At 38.8% G+C, this 16,821-nt stretch overlaps 1 protein-coding gene across 6 annotated transcripts in view; it reads left to right on the forward strand.

Annotated features, from left to right (window-relative positions):
- The window catches only part of TMEM65 (transmembrane protein 65), a 37,641-nt gene extending 21,162 nt beyond the window's left edge, over nt 1–16,479 (forward strand). For 3 of the 6 annotated variants that reach the window (XM_037379754.1, XM_037379759.1, XM_037379758.1), the window contains 6 exons: nt 1,429–1,473; nt 3,654–3,721; nt 5,022–5,076; nt 6,273–6,315; nt 7,321–7,426; nt 9,008–14,978. In XM_037379754.1, the coding sequence (XP_037235651.1) occupies nt 1,429–1,473; nt 3,654–3,721; nt 5,022–5,076; nt 6,273–6,315; nt 7,321–7,426; nt 9,008–9,103 (413 nt within the window). In that variant the 3' untranslated portion in view covers nt 9,104–14,978. The other 3 variants (XM_037379756.1, XM_037379757.1, XM_037379755.1) reach the window with 3 other exon arrangements.
- Nucleotides 16,480–16,821: the final 342 nt, after the last annotated feature.

Below are 16,821 nucleotides of genomic sequence, written 5' to 3' on the forward strand. Positions count from 1 at the left end.
CTGTCGGGCACCAGTGACGCCCGTGGCTTTGGAAGACTGGCCCGTGCAGGTCTCCCCTCTGTTTACCCTGGAATGGTCTTTTGTTCTTCCTCTAGCATCATGTTTATTTCTGTAATACTTGGGCTGTAGTTCTACTGCTTGCGTGATGAGTACAACTGGTGTTTGTAGACCTTAGGTAGTTAGTATCTGTTGGGCAGAGGGAAGAAGCATCTCTTCAATAATTGCTAAAGCTTGAAAGCTGTTACAGTTTAAGACCTTACATTAATGAAATTATTTTGGAGGTAGGTGTCCTGATTGGCTGAATACTGGTGTTAAGGTCTCACTATCTTTTTTCCCCAAACTTAATTCAAGTGAATATTTTAGTTTCTCCTTTACAGTAGCTTTGAATGTGGAGTGGTTTGGATGCAGGGATAATCACTCTGGTCTGCACTGTTCAGACATGCTGAAATGATTTATAGCCTGTGTTTGCAGCATTGTCTTTTTATGTTCTTGGCTGCCCCAAGTCAAATTTGAAAACCTGAGGTAGTGTTGTAGGCTCCTCTCATGTTTTACCATTTTTTACCTTTGCCTGTAGAAGTTACCTAATCATAAGTATGGAAGCAACTTGTCAAAAGCTAAGGGTTCAGAATACTGGAAAGTATTGGGGCAACATTTTTATCTGCTTTGGAAAGAGTTCTTGTGCTCAATACCCACATCTAAAAAAAAAACCACAACAAGCCTAAAAAAGTAGCTTGTTTTCTTTCCCTTGGCCTTATGAAGTGGGTTGCTGCTGCTGCTGCATTCTGTGTGTCACCTCTAACAGACTGCATTAGTCTCCTATAGAGTACTCTGTCAGGCTCAGGAATGATGGCCTGGTCCTTCCAAGGTCTTACTGGTTTGAAGCCAGGATACCTGAATCATGACCAAATGACTAAACTTGATCTGCTGTTGCTGAAATCAGTGGTCTCTAATGTCATCGTAGTATTTTTCTTTTATTCTTCTACTAGCTGTTAAAAGATTTTTATCAGAACTGAAATGGTAGGGGGTGTTTTGCAGACTGTCTCTGGAGGAAAGAAGGTTGTCTGCTGCATGCTTAGAGGACCTCTAAAACCTAATAAAATACAATTCTCCTTAGATGTCCTGTTTTTTCTAATTTTACTGTATTTTTCTAATTTTCAGTAATAAAGATGGCTGTTGGGCTGCTTCTAATGTGTGCTGTTATTTTGCATAATCACTTATACTACTTTAATCTTGTAATATTGTAAGAATTTTTGGCTTTTAATATATCTTTTTTAAAAAAAGTAGATGTGAAGCATTTTTCTTCAAATTTGAAAGCTGTTAAATAATGTTAACTGCTCTTTTGCCTGCTAGTAATTTGGTAGACACTTTATTATAAACTGAATTTGCGATGAACTAGCTAACTTTCTCGTTTCATTTTGACTTCTCTAGAGAAGTTGGAGGTTGCACCACCATCTCCAGGACAACTGAAACATGGTAAAAGAAGAATGTTTGTTGAATGTGGTTCAGTACTCGTGCAGTCTGTCTTTTGAATTGCTTCATCTTTCTCCTACAAGTGCTGGTCTGTCCTCATCCCTGCTGTATGGAGTAACAGAAAACCAAAGCAAGCACCAACAGTCACCCTGCCTTCTTTATTTTGTAACACCTCAGCTGGAGAATGTGCAGCATTCAGTGAAAAGTAGGACAGAAAACCCAAATGAGGGCGTGCTGTTCAAAGGCAGCAGCAAACATTGTTTTCCTAAGCCAAGTGGAGTTGGTGCTGCAGTACCTTGTGGGGTTTTTTTGTATTTAAGCTTAAAACTATTGACTTGCTTCTAGTTGCCTATATTTTAAATGGAATGAGAAGTGGGATAAAATTGAGGAGAAATTGGAAATAGATTTGGTATTCTTTATAATACCATGGTCATTCAAATTCTGATTTAGTTTCCAAATCAGTGTATTCTTGTAATTTTTGTACTCCTTCAGTGAGCAAATGTATTTAGTTGAATATCTTCATGTTCTAAGTATCTACACTTATTTTTCTTTGTTTTTCTTTGCTTGGTCCCTGGGGTTCTGTTTACTCCATGGATTCCAAAATTCTGTCAGTTTTGATAGGAATTTGAGCTCCCTTTGTAGCTCCAGGGTTTGGTACACACATTTTGAAAATACTGGACATATCTATGTGCTTTTTTGTTACTTATAGTGTGTTTTTGGTTTTTTTTTTGGGGGGGGGGAGTTGTCCTGCGATGGTTAAAAAAAAAATAATTGGAAAATTTCATACATTCTGTGCTTTAGTCTTTTACCTGTGCATTTTAGAAGGTATGTGTATTCTTACAAAGTAGTTACAGAAATCCAAACATGTTGTAGTATCTAAACATGGAAGATCTCTTGCGTGTGGCTTTGTTTTTTATATGGTCATGGATTCGTGCTGTCTACAAGAGGTCAATCCAAAAGGGACTCATACCAGTTTCTTGTCATGTGACTGTAAGGTTCATGCATGCTTCTTGCTTCCCTCTTCCTGTGTTTGCCTCTCTATAAATTTATGAAATATAGGAATTGTTGGTCCCATGTGAAGTGTGTGTGTGGGAAACCCTAAACAGCTGATGCATGATAAATATTAAAAAAATAGAAAAGTTTAACTTTCTAAGCTGTATTTTTAGTCATGTAGTCTGCTCTCAGTACTGTATTTAGTTTTATGGAGCTAGCCCCTTGAAACTCAGCTGGAGGCAATGATGTGCAAATTCAATCCCATCTCCATCAGCTTACAAGCTAAAACTTGAGAGAGAAAATGGAGCAGGACAGAAAGGGAATGATATAGTATTACTGTGCTTCTTGTCAGAAATTATGCAGACCAGCATGCTCCAAGTTCCTGCAATAGAAAATATTTTCAAATAGAGTTTACTTGGAATTTCAGGAATCAAAAGAAAAAACGCATGAAATAAAAAGCGAAACTTGATTGTATTGATTGATTGTATTGATTGAACAGTGTATTGAGGAGCAGCTTCAAGTCTAACTTGCTCCCAGCATAGTGCCCCCCCCCAAAAAAATCAAGATACAGAAGTTTGGGTTATAATAGTGAGGTAGTTAATGCTGTATGACATGCTGGCCAAAACCACCTTAGCGTTTGCAGATTTAGCTGGGGGAGTTTTGATAAGAATTGCCTAGCTCAAGGCAATACTTTTAAAATACGAAGTTTTAGGAATATGTGAAGATGGAGCTCCTCTTGCACAGGAATAAAGAGGGACTTGCAGAGAAAAGGGCTTTATTTCAAGCAAGAGAAGAATGCAGGGAGTCTGGTAACACAGTTTGGCAATCTTCAGTAATACTGCAGCATTGGTTGGAAGGACTGTAAATAGTACCAAACTTGCATAGTTTTAAGTATTTCTCTTATCCACTAGTAGGTATAAGTGGCTTCTATCCAAAATTGTGAGAGTATTTGCAAAGTAAGTTCTTTTAACTGGTTCGTCACAAGCTATTAGTAACACTTACATGTGGCAAAGGGCTTTACCAAACCTGCCAGAAATAAAAAAGGTCACTGGTAGAAGTAGTAGGAAAGGGATTTTGTGTATGTTGTCTTTGTTCCTCTTGAAGGCAGTATTAGACTGACATTTCAGTTGTTAGTGTGAACTAGTGAACTCTTCTAAATGTTTATTTTCTTTGTTACTTATTTCTTTTAGTGTTCTTCCACAATGCATTACCTTTTGTAGGGTTTGGATTTTTGGATAACGCAATTATGATTGCTGCGGTAAGTTCATTATTTAATTCCTTGATCAACTTAGATTTATGTTGTTCAACCAGAATAGACTAGACTATGAGAGTTTCAGGAAGATTCTGTTCAGTCTGTATCAACCTGCTAAATTCTCTCTTAATTTTTCTTTTTTAAAGAAAATGTCCATGCTCTGTTCAGCCTTTGCATTCTGCAAAGGAGTGTTCCTTCTGAAAGCTGGTATTGTAATAAATTTTACTGAATTAAGAGGCTTGGGAGTTTTTTTCCCTCTCCTAATTTATTCTGTAAGGCACATTTATAATCATGAAGGTGATATATTTTTGTACTGACTGATTATAATGTGATAAGTATGTGTGATTAATAGGCCTTCAGGGGTTTTACTGATGTGTCCCTTTTGTTCTGAGTGATGCAGGCACTGTTAGTGCTGATGTTGATTTGTACTGATGTAGTCTGGCATTCCTGAGTAATGCTCTTGAGATATTTTCCTGTTTATTTGGAAGATTAAATGGGCTAGTGGAACAGGAAGGTCTATAAAAGGTCAAACATAACTCTTCTTCCTGTAGAATCATTGTTGATAGTGTGATCTTAATTATGGGATAATTCAGGTGGGAAAGGACTGCGGGACCTACTAGGTCTCTAGTCTTGCTCCTGCTCAAGACCTTCTCAGGGTCACTGGTCTTACCAGCTCAAAGCAGGATCAGCTGTAAGGCCTGACCAAGTTGTTGATCATTTTATCCTATGGGACTTGAGAAGATCCAAGGGCAGAGACTGCACAGCCTATGTGGGCAACCTGTTCCAATGCTTGACTGTCCTCACAGTGGAAAATGTTTTCTTATATCCAACTGGAACATGTCTTGTTTTAATTCACGCACGTTGTCTGTCATCTTTGGACTACACACTGCTGTTTCATCCTGCAGTTCACTGTGATTTTGTTTCTTCAACTGAAAAAGTAAGGAGCTACAATACTGTGTTTTATTTGTTTGCTCAGTATTTGTAGAAGTTTGCATTCAGAGCTGTACATTCAGCTGAGAATTAGTGGGGAAAATAGTATGCAGAGATAGGCATTATGGTTTTCTCCATTAGGCGGGCATTATGAAACTATAAAATATTAAAAGAATATCAGAAGTAGGCTCTTGTCTTAGCAGGAAATATATACTCCAGGAGGGTAGGAGCAGTGCAGATCTAGTAGAAGTAATGTCTATTTATCCTTTTAATTTTAACATAAACAAGCAGTAAGCAATACTTTTGCCAGTTGAATCAATATAATCTATTCTAATTCCAAATCCCTCAAATAATAAGAAAACTCTTTATTTTTCAGGGAACCCAAATAGAATTGTCAATTGGAGTTGTCCTAGGAATTTCAACTATGGCAGGCAAGTAATAAAAATGCAGTATGTGTAGACTTAACATGGCACATGCCTATATTTTAGGCTGAAAGCAGGCCACAGGGCTGTAAAGGTTGCTTTCTTGGTCTTGCAGCTGCCTTTCCTAATAAAGAACAACATATAGTTGAAGCAGGGACATACTCCATTTGCAGAAATGGAATTTCAGTTCAAATAGCTTTTGAAATGCTTGTTGCCAGTTTTAATCTAAAAGTTCAAATCCTGGGTCACTTAAAGCATATTTGCATTTCTGTAATAGAACTGCTCTAAATTCCCTAGGATCTGCTATTTATGTATGTGTATATACACATTTGTAAGTTGCTGTTTGCTTGCAGTGTTATGTGAAGATTGGTGCTGGTGTCCTTTTGCTGTGTTGGCTGGTGTTCTTGGTGGCTCCCCTGCCTCCATGTGATACTGCGGGAGGGCCAGGCAGCCCCCCTGCTCCTGCACTGGGCCAAAACTGATAAGCTCTGCTCGACAGCTTTGGTGCCTCTGCAATGCCAGGGAAAAAACCCTGCTCACGGGTCCACCAACTGCAGGTGCAGCATTGCTCAAAAGCATGCAGATAGCTTAAATGAAAATTTATATAGCAGAACGAGTTAATAATTCGGAGATTTGCAGCCCTCTGTTGCTTGTGACTCTTATCTCAACCAGATCTGCTGTAAAATCCTGTGTTTTAAGTGTGTGACTTTATTCCATCATAAGTACAGTATTTATGCCTAAACTGACACAGCTCATGGGTGTACTGAGGTGTTTATCAATGCTACATATGTGAATAACGGCTCCTTCTATTTCCAGTGCCCCTGCAGGCACTGGAAAGCCTTGCTGGCTGTCCAGCGTTAGCTGTGTGAAGCTGGCAGTCATACATGGCTGCTTTTAATTCTGAGCTGAAAAGTCACTAAATTGAATTTTTTCAGGTGTCACTGTCAAGTTTTTATTTGTATTTGTCAAGTTTTCTTCAGGTAAGTTCAGAAAAATAGTTGGACTTCCTGTTATTGTTATTCCGCTGCTGTTATTGCAAACTGTAATAAGGTCAGAAAAAACCTCTAATAGTCTTTTGTGCTATATATACTGAGTAAAGTAAGGGCCGCTGCAGGGGGTGAGGGACGGGAGCTGGTTGGTTTTATTTGTTATTAAAATACTACTTTGTTTTCTTCTCCCCTTCTCTTCCCTCTTCCTCCCTCCAGCTGCAGCTTTGGGAAACCTCGTTTCAGATTTAGCTGGACTGGGGTATGTCTGAACTTGTATTAAGAATATTTTTTTTTTTTCCCCTCTCTTCCATACACTATTGGTGCTACTGAGCTAGAACATATAAACTGTTGAAATTGATTTGTTTGGGTTTTTTTTCCTAGCTCTTGAATTTTGCTTCTGTAAACTATATGTCTGTAGAAATGTATTCTGTCCTTGCTGAGAAAAAGTTGGAATATTAGGTGGTTCTTGTCAAGTTTAAAACTGCCATGTGATAGTTCTGAAACAGAATAACAGTCTCGCTATTATGGTATTATATATTTTAAGTGGTGGAATTGGGATGTTGTTTAACCTGATTCAGTGTAGTCTGTAGGTAATGCTTGCTTTTAAAGAAGTATTAGAATTTCTACAAAGTGTGCCATTAAAATATGAAGTGGAAAAATAATTTTTTTTGTTATATAATACCCTGGTGTGATAAAATGGACCTAATATACCTCCTCAGATTATGTCTAGATCTGAAGACATTTGCTTTTCCCTGGATAAAACAACTATGTATCTTCAGATCGAGGCATACCTATTTCTGATATAAACAGATGCAGCTGATGTGGGTTTTTTTTTTTAATGTATTAAAGGAAGCTTCTGTGTAATTAGTGAAAGTAAAGCTGGCTGTTGCATCTCTTTTCCCCTACTGTCCCTCTGATATTTCTTTTTTCTGCGAATAACAAGGCTTTTTACTAACTAGTGATTGTGTAACCTTTCCTCCAGCTCTGCAAAAACACAGTAATATTCACACCAGTTATGTCTTACTGAATCAAGTTTTTTTTCTGGAAATACTGCATATTAAATCGGTGGGATAGTTAACTAACTGCAAAATGTGACCATCAGAAGTCTGAACACTTCCCCATATTTACCTCTCGATGGCTTTATCAGTATGCTGAAGGAAAAGCTCTATTCATTTTGAGTTCAGTGCTTCAGATATTTCAAAATCCTCACTAGAAGATACAGTCAGATCCAAAACTGTTTGTTCTTGTTTTCTTGTTCTTCTAGTCTTGCAGGTTATGTAGAAGCTTTAGCTTCACGACTGGGTCTGTCTATCCCCGATCTGACACCCAAACAAGCTGATATGTGGCAAACGCGTCTCAGTGCACACTTGGTGAGTATGCTCTAGGTAGGCACTGTTTGTGTGGAGCTTTTTTTGTTTGAACTTCTGTTGAATCGTATGTGATAAATCCTTTTTGTCACTTCTGCCATTAAATCCTTACTGACCACCACCATTTTGCACATCTCCTGGAAACTTTAGTTGTGAGCCTATGTCAGGGAGCATCATGAGACTGGATTGTTCTGAGCTTGGGTGTGTTTTTTGTATGCAACAAGCCATGCGTGTCTAGTAACATGGATTAGTCTCTGCAATGACTTCATGTATGCTGTGCAGGTGCCTGGGCTGAGCTCTGCCTACTGTGATAGGATAGTTTATTTGAAAGTTATGACCCCATAGAAGTTTACTCCTATACATTCTTTGTCAGGTGCTTGCTATTCCTATACCTGTTCTAGTATATATTAATTTCTAATATTCTATAATTAGCTTGGATATGAAATTAGTTTCCCCTGGGTAAACTTTTAGCATTTGAGTAATATTCACTGCCTGGGTTTAAAATTGCGGGACACTAATCTTGCAAATTCATTTGCAGGGTGATTACTTAATTAACATTTTAAACATTTGAAGTAGTCCCACTTCAGCAATGAGAGTGTTAGTTTATTTTGATTAAAGAAACAGATTATAAGAAGCTGAATAAAGGAACAGGTGCTTCTTTCACTTTGCCAGAATGAACCTTCTTGGGGAAAAATACCTTTGCAGATCTAAGGGGAGAGAAATAGCACTTTCTGAGGACAAGTTGGGGGGAGGGGGGGGAAAGTCTGCTTTTAGTGCACTTTTTAGATCAAAGCATTGAGCAGGGAAAAACTAGCATGTTGTGGGCTGCCCTTTAGTCTGTTCGACATTAAGTCTTCTCTGTGGAAGCGGAGTCTGTGTGGCAAAAGCCTGTCATTGCACTGCAGTTCATTCACAGCATTTTTCTGTGAAAAGACGTCTGAGCACCTTTGCCTGTACAGTAGTGTTTTCTCTCGCTCGCTGTCTCAAATTTTTCAATACTTTCCACCTTCTGCTGGTGATGTGGTTCGGATGTTGCCCATTGTCTTTCCTTTGCTTTTGACTTTTACTTCTAGGCCAATTGCAAAATATTTTCCAATTACTTTTTTTTTTGTCTTCACCTTGTGCCTTTGCAAGCCATCATGTTTGCAAGGAATTCCTCATTCCTGACTCTGATAATTTACATTACCAGATACAAGCTTGTTTTTTTAACTGCACCGAAAATGTGTGTAGCATTTTGGGGGGGGGGAGGGGGGGGGTGTTGGTGTAGTGTTGCTCCCCCCTTCCACTTTCCTGGCCATCCTACTAATCCTTTGAATCAGTCTCCTCTGTTATCACCTGTGCAGCTCTTCATTGGTCATTCCCCTCCCCTTTATTCAGAATTGTCTTTTATCACAGCACATGCTATATCCAACGTTGTCATACCTGTGTGTGTCTCATAGATTGTGTTTCTGGTCTGCATGCTAAGAAAAATATGGCTCCCAACCGAAAACTAGAACAAAGGGTCTGTTTTCCTGGTTGTGCTGGTGCAACACAGCGAATGAGTAACTACTGATCAGTGAGAAACTTTTTCCCCCCTTTCTCTAGGGTAAAGCTATTGGAGTGACCATTGGCTGCATTTTAGGAATGTTTCCTTTGTTGTTCTTTGGAGATGAGGAAGAAAAACTGGAAGAAAAAAATTAACCTTTTTACAAGACGTATACAAATGTAAACTACTGTACCTCAATTATCAATTATGCTGTCAATATTTAGGAATTAACAGACAGTAAAAAAATGTATAGACTTGGGAACAAAACCTTCAGCATGTCGTTTTATGGAAACACTAATTTATTGTGGCTTTGTTGTGTTCAGTACTTCTTTTTATAAGATATCATCTAACTTTTTATTTAATTGTAAATTTTTGAAGTGTTTTCACTTATGGCAATATGTTTACCACTTTCCCTTTGACCTTATTCTTTAATGGATTATTACTTCAATAATCCATCATGGATGACAGTATCACTCTTTGAGTTGCATATTGGTTGCTCAACAGTTGTAATTGCATGACAAAGATTTCACTGCTGTTCATCAGGTCCTTCAATGCAGATTATTACAGGAGGTTGGTGATGAGTAATTTGAAGTCCCTCGTTTTGCAAGATGACTGGTTGTCCCTTCACCAGCCATCAATTTACACTGCATTTAGGTTAGATATTTCAGCGATCTATGACAGTTTAGTTTGCCTTTTTTCACAGTTCTGAATGTCTCTGAATTATCTTCCGAGGTGATCATTTTAATGCTTTGACAAGGTAAGTGTTTCCAGTATAGGCTCTTAATCAAGTCTGATTTTTTTAGTGGTGTTTTAACACCTGTACGTCCATATTCGTGCCTCTTTTTTTCTTTTTTTTCTTCCCCTTTGTGAACGATATTTTGAGAATTGAGTTGAGAGATTCTTAAATTTGTCTTCCTGAGTTTTGAGTGTGGTATTAAAGAATTCAGACCAACTGTTTCAAAACCACAAATAACTTTTATTGTTCTGCTTAAAATAAAGTGTGACTAGTTCATCGGGTGGATGAGGCTGGGGAGCACTTTGGAGTGTAAATAAGTGGAGGCATTGCAGGTTTGTCACGGGTGGTTCAGTTGAAAAAAAAATGTAACATCAGTCTGGATTAGAGGACCTGATTTGCAGATTATAACTTTGTATTTAAGATTAAACCTTTGCTACTTTTTTTTTTGCCGTGAGAATTAGTAAAGAAACCCAAGCAACAGAAAAAAGGAGACTTGAGGCCTTTTTCCTTTTTTTGCCTTCTGTTTTTGCAGTCTTATTTGGTGTATTATAGGTCTGACAGTGCAGTCACATTTAACTGTGCTTTTTTTATACAATCATGAATAAATTCATTACAACTGTTGCGTATTCATCATATTTCAGGATCAGACTTGCAGGAGCATAATGTTAAATTGATAACTGTTGATTAGAGGGGAGGATTTCGTACCGGTTTAAATACTATTTGGAAAAGATACTAAAAAGAGAGGTACAGCCAGGGCACCTGGAAAGTTTTATTGCTGGAATTGTTAGCACTTTTGAAAGCTATAAAGAAATGTTTAAAAAAATAATAAAAAGTTAAGTCCCCTGGTGACTTTTATTTGCTATAGGAAAAGTCTTATTGTAACGTGTATGTTTTACAGTGCTCCTTGCTTATTTTCTTGGTCATAAATCTGACTTCTCTGTTCTCATTTCTAGAAGCCCTTTAACAGCAGTACTGAATCTTTTAACATCCACGTTTAATGAAGGTGACAGTGTTGTATCTGTTATTTGAAAAGCAGACTTGGAAAATACAGTCCTTAGTAGCACATACTGTACTTTGTATGTTAAACCATGAGAATCTTGACCGAACTGTAAACCTGAAAGAAGTCTCAGCCAGGCATAGAACACAAATGCAGAGGAGTTTTGGTTTGCGTTTTCAAAGTTGAAGGCTTTATTAAAAAAAAAAACAAGAAACCCCAACCAAAACAAAAAAAAAAAAAAACCACAAAAAAACCAAACAAACCAAAGAAACAAAAAAACCCCTCCAACCACAAAAGATATGCACAAAACCCAGTTCCGCTAGAAAATTATGCGCTCCTTCCCCAACAGATTGCTGCTGGTTTACAGTACCTCAGTGATCAGGCTTTTTTAGTCATCCACACATTTGTTTTGCCTTAAACTCGTAACGTTTCTTCCCCTACATGTACTTTTTGTTTCTGTTATGTTTCTATACAAAGCTGTAAGTATTTCCCATATGTTCTTTGAAGTACGTATCAGAACAGTTTTGCATAGCTTTTTTGTAGCAGTTTTTACAGTAATGCCAACACTTTCCCATTACGGTACTGGCATCTTCATTGGAATCTTCCAGCAGTGGCCAAATCTCTGTTCTTTGCCATCGTACCAACTGGAACGCTGTTTCCATCACTTTTTTAAGAGCTCATGAGAACAATCAGAAGGCTGTCAGCTGTCATAGTAGTGTTAATTTTATAATGGCAATAGGAGAGATCATGTATTCTTGTTAAATAGCTTGTGCATGTAAATTGAGTACGTTCTGTTACTGTATGTCAAACTATTGTACTGCAACCAATGCTTTTGTCAAATTAATGAACTAAAATATCTTTGAAGAAATTAATCATGTGTCGTCTTGTTAAACTATTTAGCTGACCACAAAAACGTGGAGGGCAAGTGACACATGGTAAGATATCTTGGGTGTTTCAGGCTGTTGTCTGATACTGTAATCAAGAAGGTGACTTCTGGAGTTTCAATATTTGACAAACGTGAAGAAATAACTTGTGATTTGAGAGGAACAGTGGCTTTGCTAGAGGCTGAGAGAAAGTGCTTGTTGGGGCCAAGCTGCCACCCTGAATACAGTAAGGGTAGCTTGCTTTGCCTGCAGGATCCATTCTTGTGTGGATGGTGGTGCTACTTCATGTGGAAGGGAAGATCTGTGCCTGATCTGTACCGTCTCCTCATGAGGAGGGTGGGTTTTCCTGGAGTATATGGATGAAGGTAATCCCTTATGCTCTGATCATGCTTTTTAAAACACGTAACTGAGAAGAGAGCACTAACAAAATGCTCCTCTGTGTTCTGTTGTCTCCTCTTTCCTTGATAAAAGGAAAACCAAACACTACAGGCTTGTTCAGAGACTTCAGTATGGCTCCATTTTTTTTTTTTTTATTCTATCAGTTTGTCCTGGGTTAGCAGGGATCTTTCACATTAAAGGGCTGGTAGACCTGAAATTGTGTTTATTTTAAAATGCTGTCTTTTATTGTAACTTAAAATATAAATGTATTTTTGACTGTATGTTATCTCTAGGGACAAAGAACATGCATCTGATTATATGGTTATGCAAATCTTCTCGCCAGTATTTTCTCATGCATGTACTTTTACATAAATTATTTGAAATCAGACAACGTGCTTTGTATTGTCTTTAAGTCGTTGAACTTTCTGTAAACTTTTGTACTACAGCAAAGCTGTTCTGTGTTTCTTTATTAGACTAGATGCTGGAGGGGTATTCTTAATAATATCCTGTGGGTATTCAGCCTCAGTTATACAAAACAGGAATTTATTATTTAAGTTACAAGCAGGTGGTCCTTTGTCATTGTCATTGGAGATACCACCGTGGGGTGGTACTTCTGTCTCTTCGTGCTTGGAAGAGCGTGATTTAAACAATTAAAATATTTGCATGGTAAATTGGTGGCATTTGTGATTCATGTTAGTCGGAAGTCCACTTGCACTTGAATTTATGGAATTAACTGAGGTTTTGTATGCAAACTAAGCCTTTTTGAACTTCCCTGAACTTCAGAGATCCTCACTTTGTTTTATTTTTTCCACTCCTTGTTCAGTCCCTTCTGTGAATGTCTGCATAAAGAAGTGCTGTGAGTAAAACACCTGTACTGGAAGGATGGTCTCATCTCATTTTGACAACGTGTATAGGTTGGCTGTTATTTTACTCTATTCTAATTGCACTGTGTAGTAGAACTCTTAATACTGTTCCAAGAGCCTGTCGCACTTCTAACCAACTTGTTTCCTTCTTCTCTGATGTTTTACATGGTCTAGTGACAAGCTGACAGAACAGTAGTATATAAACTGAAGACCTTAATAAAGTATTGAGGAGTTACCATCCTGCTCTGAAATTCTTAAGCCTCTGGAATTTTTTAACCTAAAGTATTAAGAAAATAGCAAGAGCTACTCCAGGTTGCAGTTAATGGTCTCAACACGAATTCAAGCTCCTTTTTTAAAGTATTTGATATTTGTTAAAGCTCTGTTAAGAACACTTGTCTCTGTGTTCAGGACCCTTGGCATCCAGAGTGTTGCTTCAAAATAGTATTGGGGGAGTGGAGGGATTTGGGCAAACTTGGAATTTAAAAGCCAGCTGTGGTAGAACACAGAAGGATATTATTTTTTGTGCTTGTTTTGGAAAACTACCTTCCCCAACCAAAACAAACACCACCACCTAGAGAGACCTGTGAGCTCTGCTGGCCCTGCTCCCCCAAGTCACTAGGATTTGAGCAGGACAGTCTGTGAGCCTCAGGTATGTAATTCAGAGTCATGACCTTGGGCAGCAACAGGGCGTGTGGAGTGCTAATGTGTCTCTCCTATAAGTAGATGATGCCAAGATGAGCCTCTTGCAGCAGCGTGAAGAGGACTGGCAGGAGAGGGTTCTGGTTTAACAGTCTTCACCTTAGTGCATAGGTATCTAAGCAGTTGGTTTAGATACTGATGCAGCTATGAATGCTGCTCTGGTTTCATGGGTTGCTTGTTCTGTCTGTGTGGGCAAAGGCTTGACTTGCTGTGAAATACCAAAATTATTTGAGACTTTAAACCCGATGCATTTTGTGTTCTGCTCTTGATGCTGTGCTTATCAAAGTGTCTTATCTATATGTCTTTGATTGTGAAAAAGGCCGTATGCTTTTGCCTAGAGGGTTTAAGCCTTTCCAAACCTGTAAATATCAGTATTATCTATCCATAAAGAGATTATATTGCAATGGGTTATGAAGTATACTGAATGGCACCATTGACTGCTTAGAAAACAAGGTAAGATTTGCTGTGTTGGACCTACAGCTGCCGTTCCCGTTGGGAAGAGGGTTGCCACTGAGCAGGATGGTAGTGTGATAACACGGAGCGCTGCCTTGTCTTTGCGCAGCACTGCTGCTTGGGTTTGGCAGGGTGATCTGTTTGCACCATGGTGATGCTGTGCAGTTTTGTTGAAAATGTTTATCTGTCGCTTCCAGGTAGGAATGAGGAGGAAAGGGAGGAGAATGGGATTCTGCCAGGTCATTTTCCCTACATGGGGATGCATAAGAGTATCCATTAAGAGAGAAAAAAAACCCCTGTGATTTGCATTCATGCTACTTTCCTGCTGTCCTCTGTGCCTCAGATTGCTTTTAACATGCTGGGAGATGGGAAGAAAGAGCTGATGAGGCTTACCTCCCCCAGGGTGGCTTTTCTGCACACCTCAGCTATTGAGCTGCCAATAATCCCTGCATAGAATTGTCAAAGGAAAAAAATAGCCCAGAAATACCCCCTTTTGAACACAGGAGCCCTTGAATAGGAAGAGGAGAATGATTACACTTGATTTAGCTTTGCAGTACAACTGCCTAGTTATGAAAGATCACATCAAAAACCAGTTGGATCTTAAAAGGAAAAAAGCCCCTTTTGGTGAAGTTTCAGGTAGGCTTTCATGCAGAATCTGCAAGTAACTTTTTCTCTCTGTGGTTTTCACTGATTAGTTACTTGCTCCGTTTTGTGTAGGAATGCTGAAGGGCATTGTTTTCCTTCTACCCGCTTGCTTTTATGAGGGCATCAAAACCCCTAAGGGATGGCAGGACTGGGAGAGAGGCTGTGACCAGAGCCGTTGCTTGTAGGAAAGCATCCTAGGTGTGAGGAGCAGGCTCATCTTCATTTGTAGGATCTTGTTTCCCTTGTAAAGGCAGACAGACAGTGGGAGGATGGTTCCTATGGGAAAATAAATTATTTTGTTGGATTGTGTTAGTTTACGCCAAGGGTGGTTATATTGACATGTTGGGGAGCAGGGCAATCCGTCATGCAGACTTTTAAAAAAAAAACCCAAATAAAGAAACTCTTCCCAGCCTGCATTGGAAACCTTAACATCTTCTCTGTGCAGTAGATAAATGGCCTGCGGCTGTACATTTTTTCAGATCACAAAGTCCTGGGAAAGCCAAAATCCGTTTGTATGTCATGTTTCTATGTGTCCCCCACATGACGTGGGAATGGTTTGGGTACTGGTGAGCTTGGTCACTTGCAGCTATCCTGCAGGCTTCAAGCCTCAGTTTTCGTACAAGTTTGGAGGATTCCTGAAATGGGATTTCTCTGCCTAAATGTAGACTTTCCATGTTGCAGCTGGGCAACTTCACCTGGGTTACATACACCGTGACCCCCTTGTGTATGTTCGAAACACCACCAGAGAATATATTTTGTCTTATGTATTGTAGGTGTCCAGTTCAGGATGGGATGGGTCATGCTCTGCAGGCAGGAGCCTCTGCACCAAAACCAAAAGGCTGATGATAAGCCATGTATTTGGGGTGTATTAAGAGTTTCAGTCCTGTTCTTTGCCCAAAGTTTGCCCAGGTTTTGGTTGACCTGGCCCATGCAGTGTTGTTTTTGGTCAGTGAAATCATATGCTAGTTAGCTTGTACTTGGAAATGGAAGAGTTTATTTCAACATGAAATAACTAGTTCATTGGATGGAAACTTTATTGTAGTAAAGCAAACCTACTTCAATTGCAAGTGGAGCAGCTTGGTAGCAAAGAGGGGTAACAGGGAAACAAATTACTTCTTTAAAAACTTTCCAGCAGGGAAGAGCTGCTCTGTTCTGGATGGCTGTTCCGTGGGACGCTCCATGTGGGTAGCGAATTACAGCTTTTTTGCTTGCATTTCAGCTGCTGTGACAAACAATGCAAATGTCACAAGTTGCACAGCAGTGGGGCTCTCCGTTGTAAATTACTTTGCTTGAAAACTGTAATCTATTAAAATAAACAGATTGGCCAACAAAAAGGAATTTAATAGCATGCTTGTAACTAATGCGCTGCTAAATGCTGTCAGCTTGCTGTTGCTGAAAGTCGGTATAACACAAGTAGGCCAGTGGTGTGATACAGCAAAAAGTGTTACTGATGAATCTTTTAAGAGAATTGTGGCCTATGAAAAAATGCTGATTTTCATGCATATTGTGCAGCTGCTTCCTCTCGATGCTGGGGTTGCTTGTGTCTCCTTGAGTCACTTGTGGTTCTGGTGCCAGTGTCGGGGACACATAATGAAACACCGAAGAATATAATTGCAAAAGAAGAGAACACAGAAAGGAAATAAACCTTCCCTTCAACGAAATACAAACAAATTATTCATTTCATTAAAATATCTGGAAAAAAAAGCAATAGCACTGTTTTGGTCTAAACTGGTATCTTTCGTTCTGGCAGTCCCACAGATGGTTACAAAGAAGCTAGAAGATTTCTGAGTTCCAGCTGACAAAAACCACTTTGGCTCAAGTTCTGTATTGACTTGACTCTGATTTAAACTGAGTCATAATAAACAGAAATTATGGATTTTGCGTGGTCTATTTCTTAATCTTTTAATTTTCTAGTTTATTATATTAGGGTGCTCCCCATATGTGCAGTCAGGCTGTGAAAGAGCAAGAGTTGCTGTTTGTTTTGTGATTGTTATTATAAATTATTGAGGACAATTGTGCATGGCGTTTTTTCCCTATATAATACTCAGCATATTTTAAAACTATTATCATATAGCTCCTGGCTGGATAAATGCATCACATGTAAACAAGTAGTCTGTTTTCTCACTCTGAATCTAAAATGGAAAAAGTTACTAGGGTGCACGTTCTTTTCCCCCTTAATGGTAGTCTGTGTTTCGCTTTGATTAGCTGATGGCAATTA

This window comes from Falco rusticolus, chromosome 3 (assembly GCF_015220075.1).
Source record: "Falco rusticolus isolate bFalRus1 chromosome 3, bFalRus1.pri, whole genome shotgun sequence".
Classification (NCBI taxonomy): domain Eukaryota; kingdom Metazoa; phylum Chordata; class Aves; order Falconiformes; family Falconidae; genus Falco; species Falco rusticolus.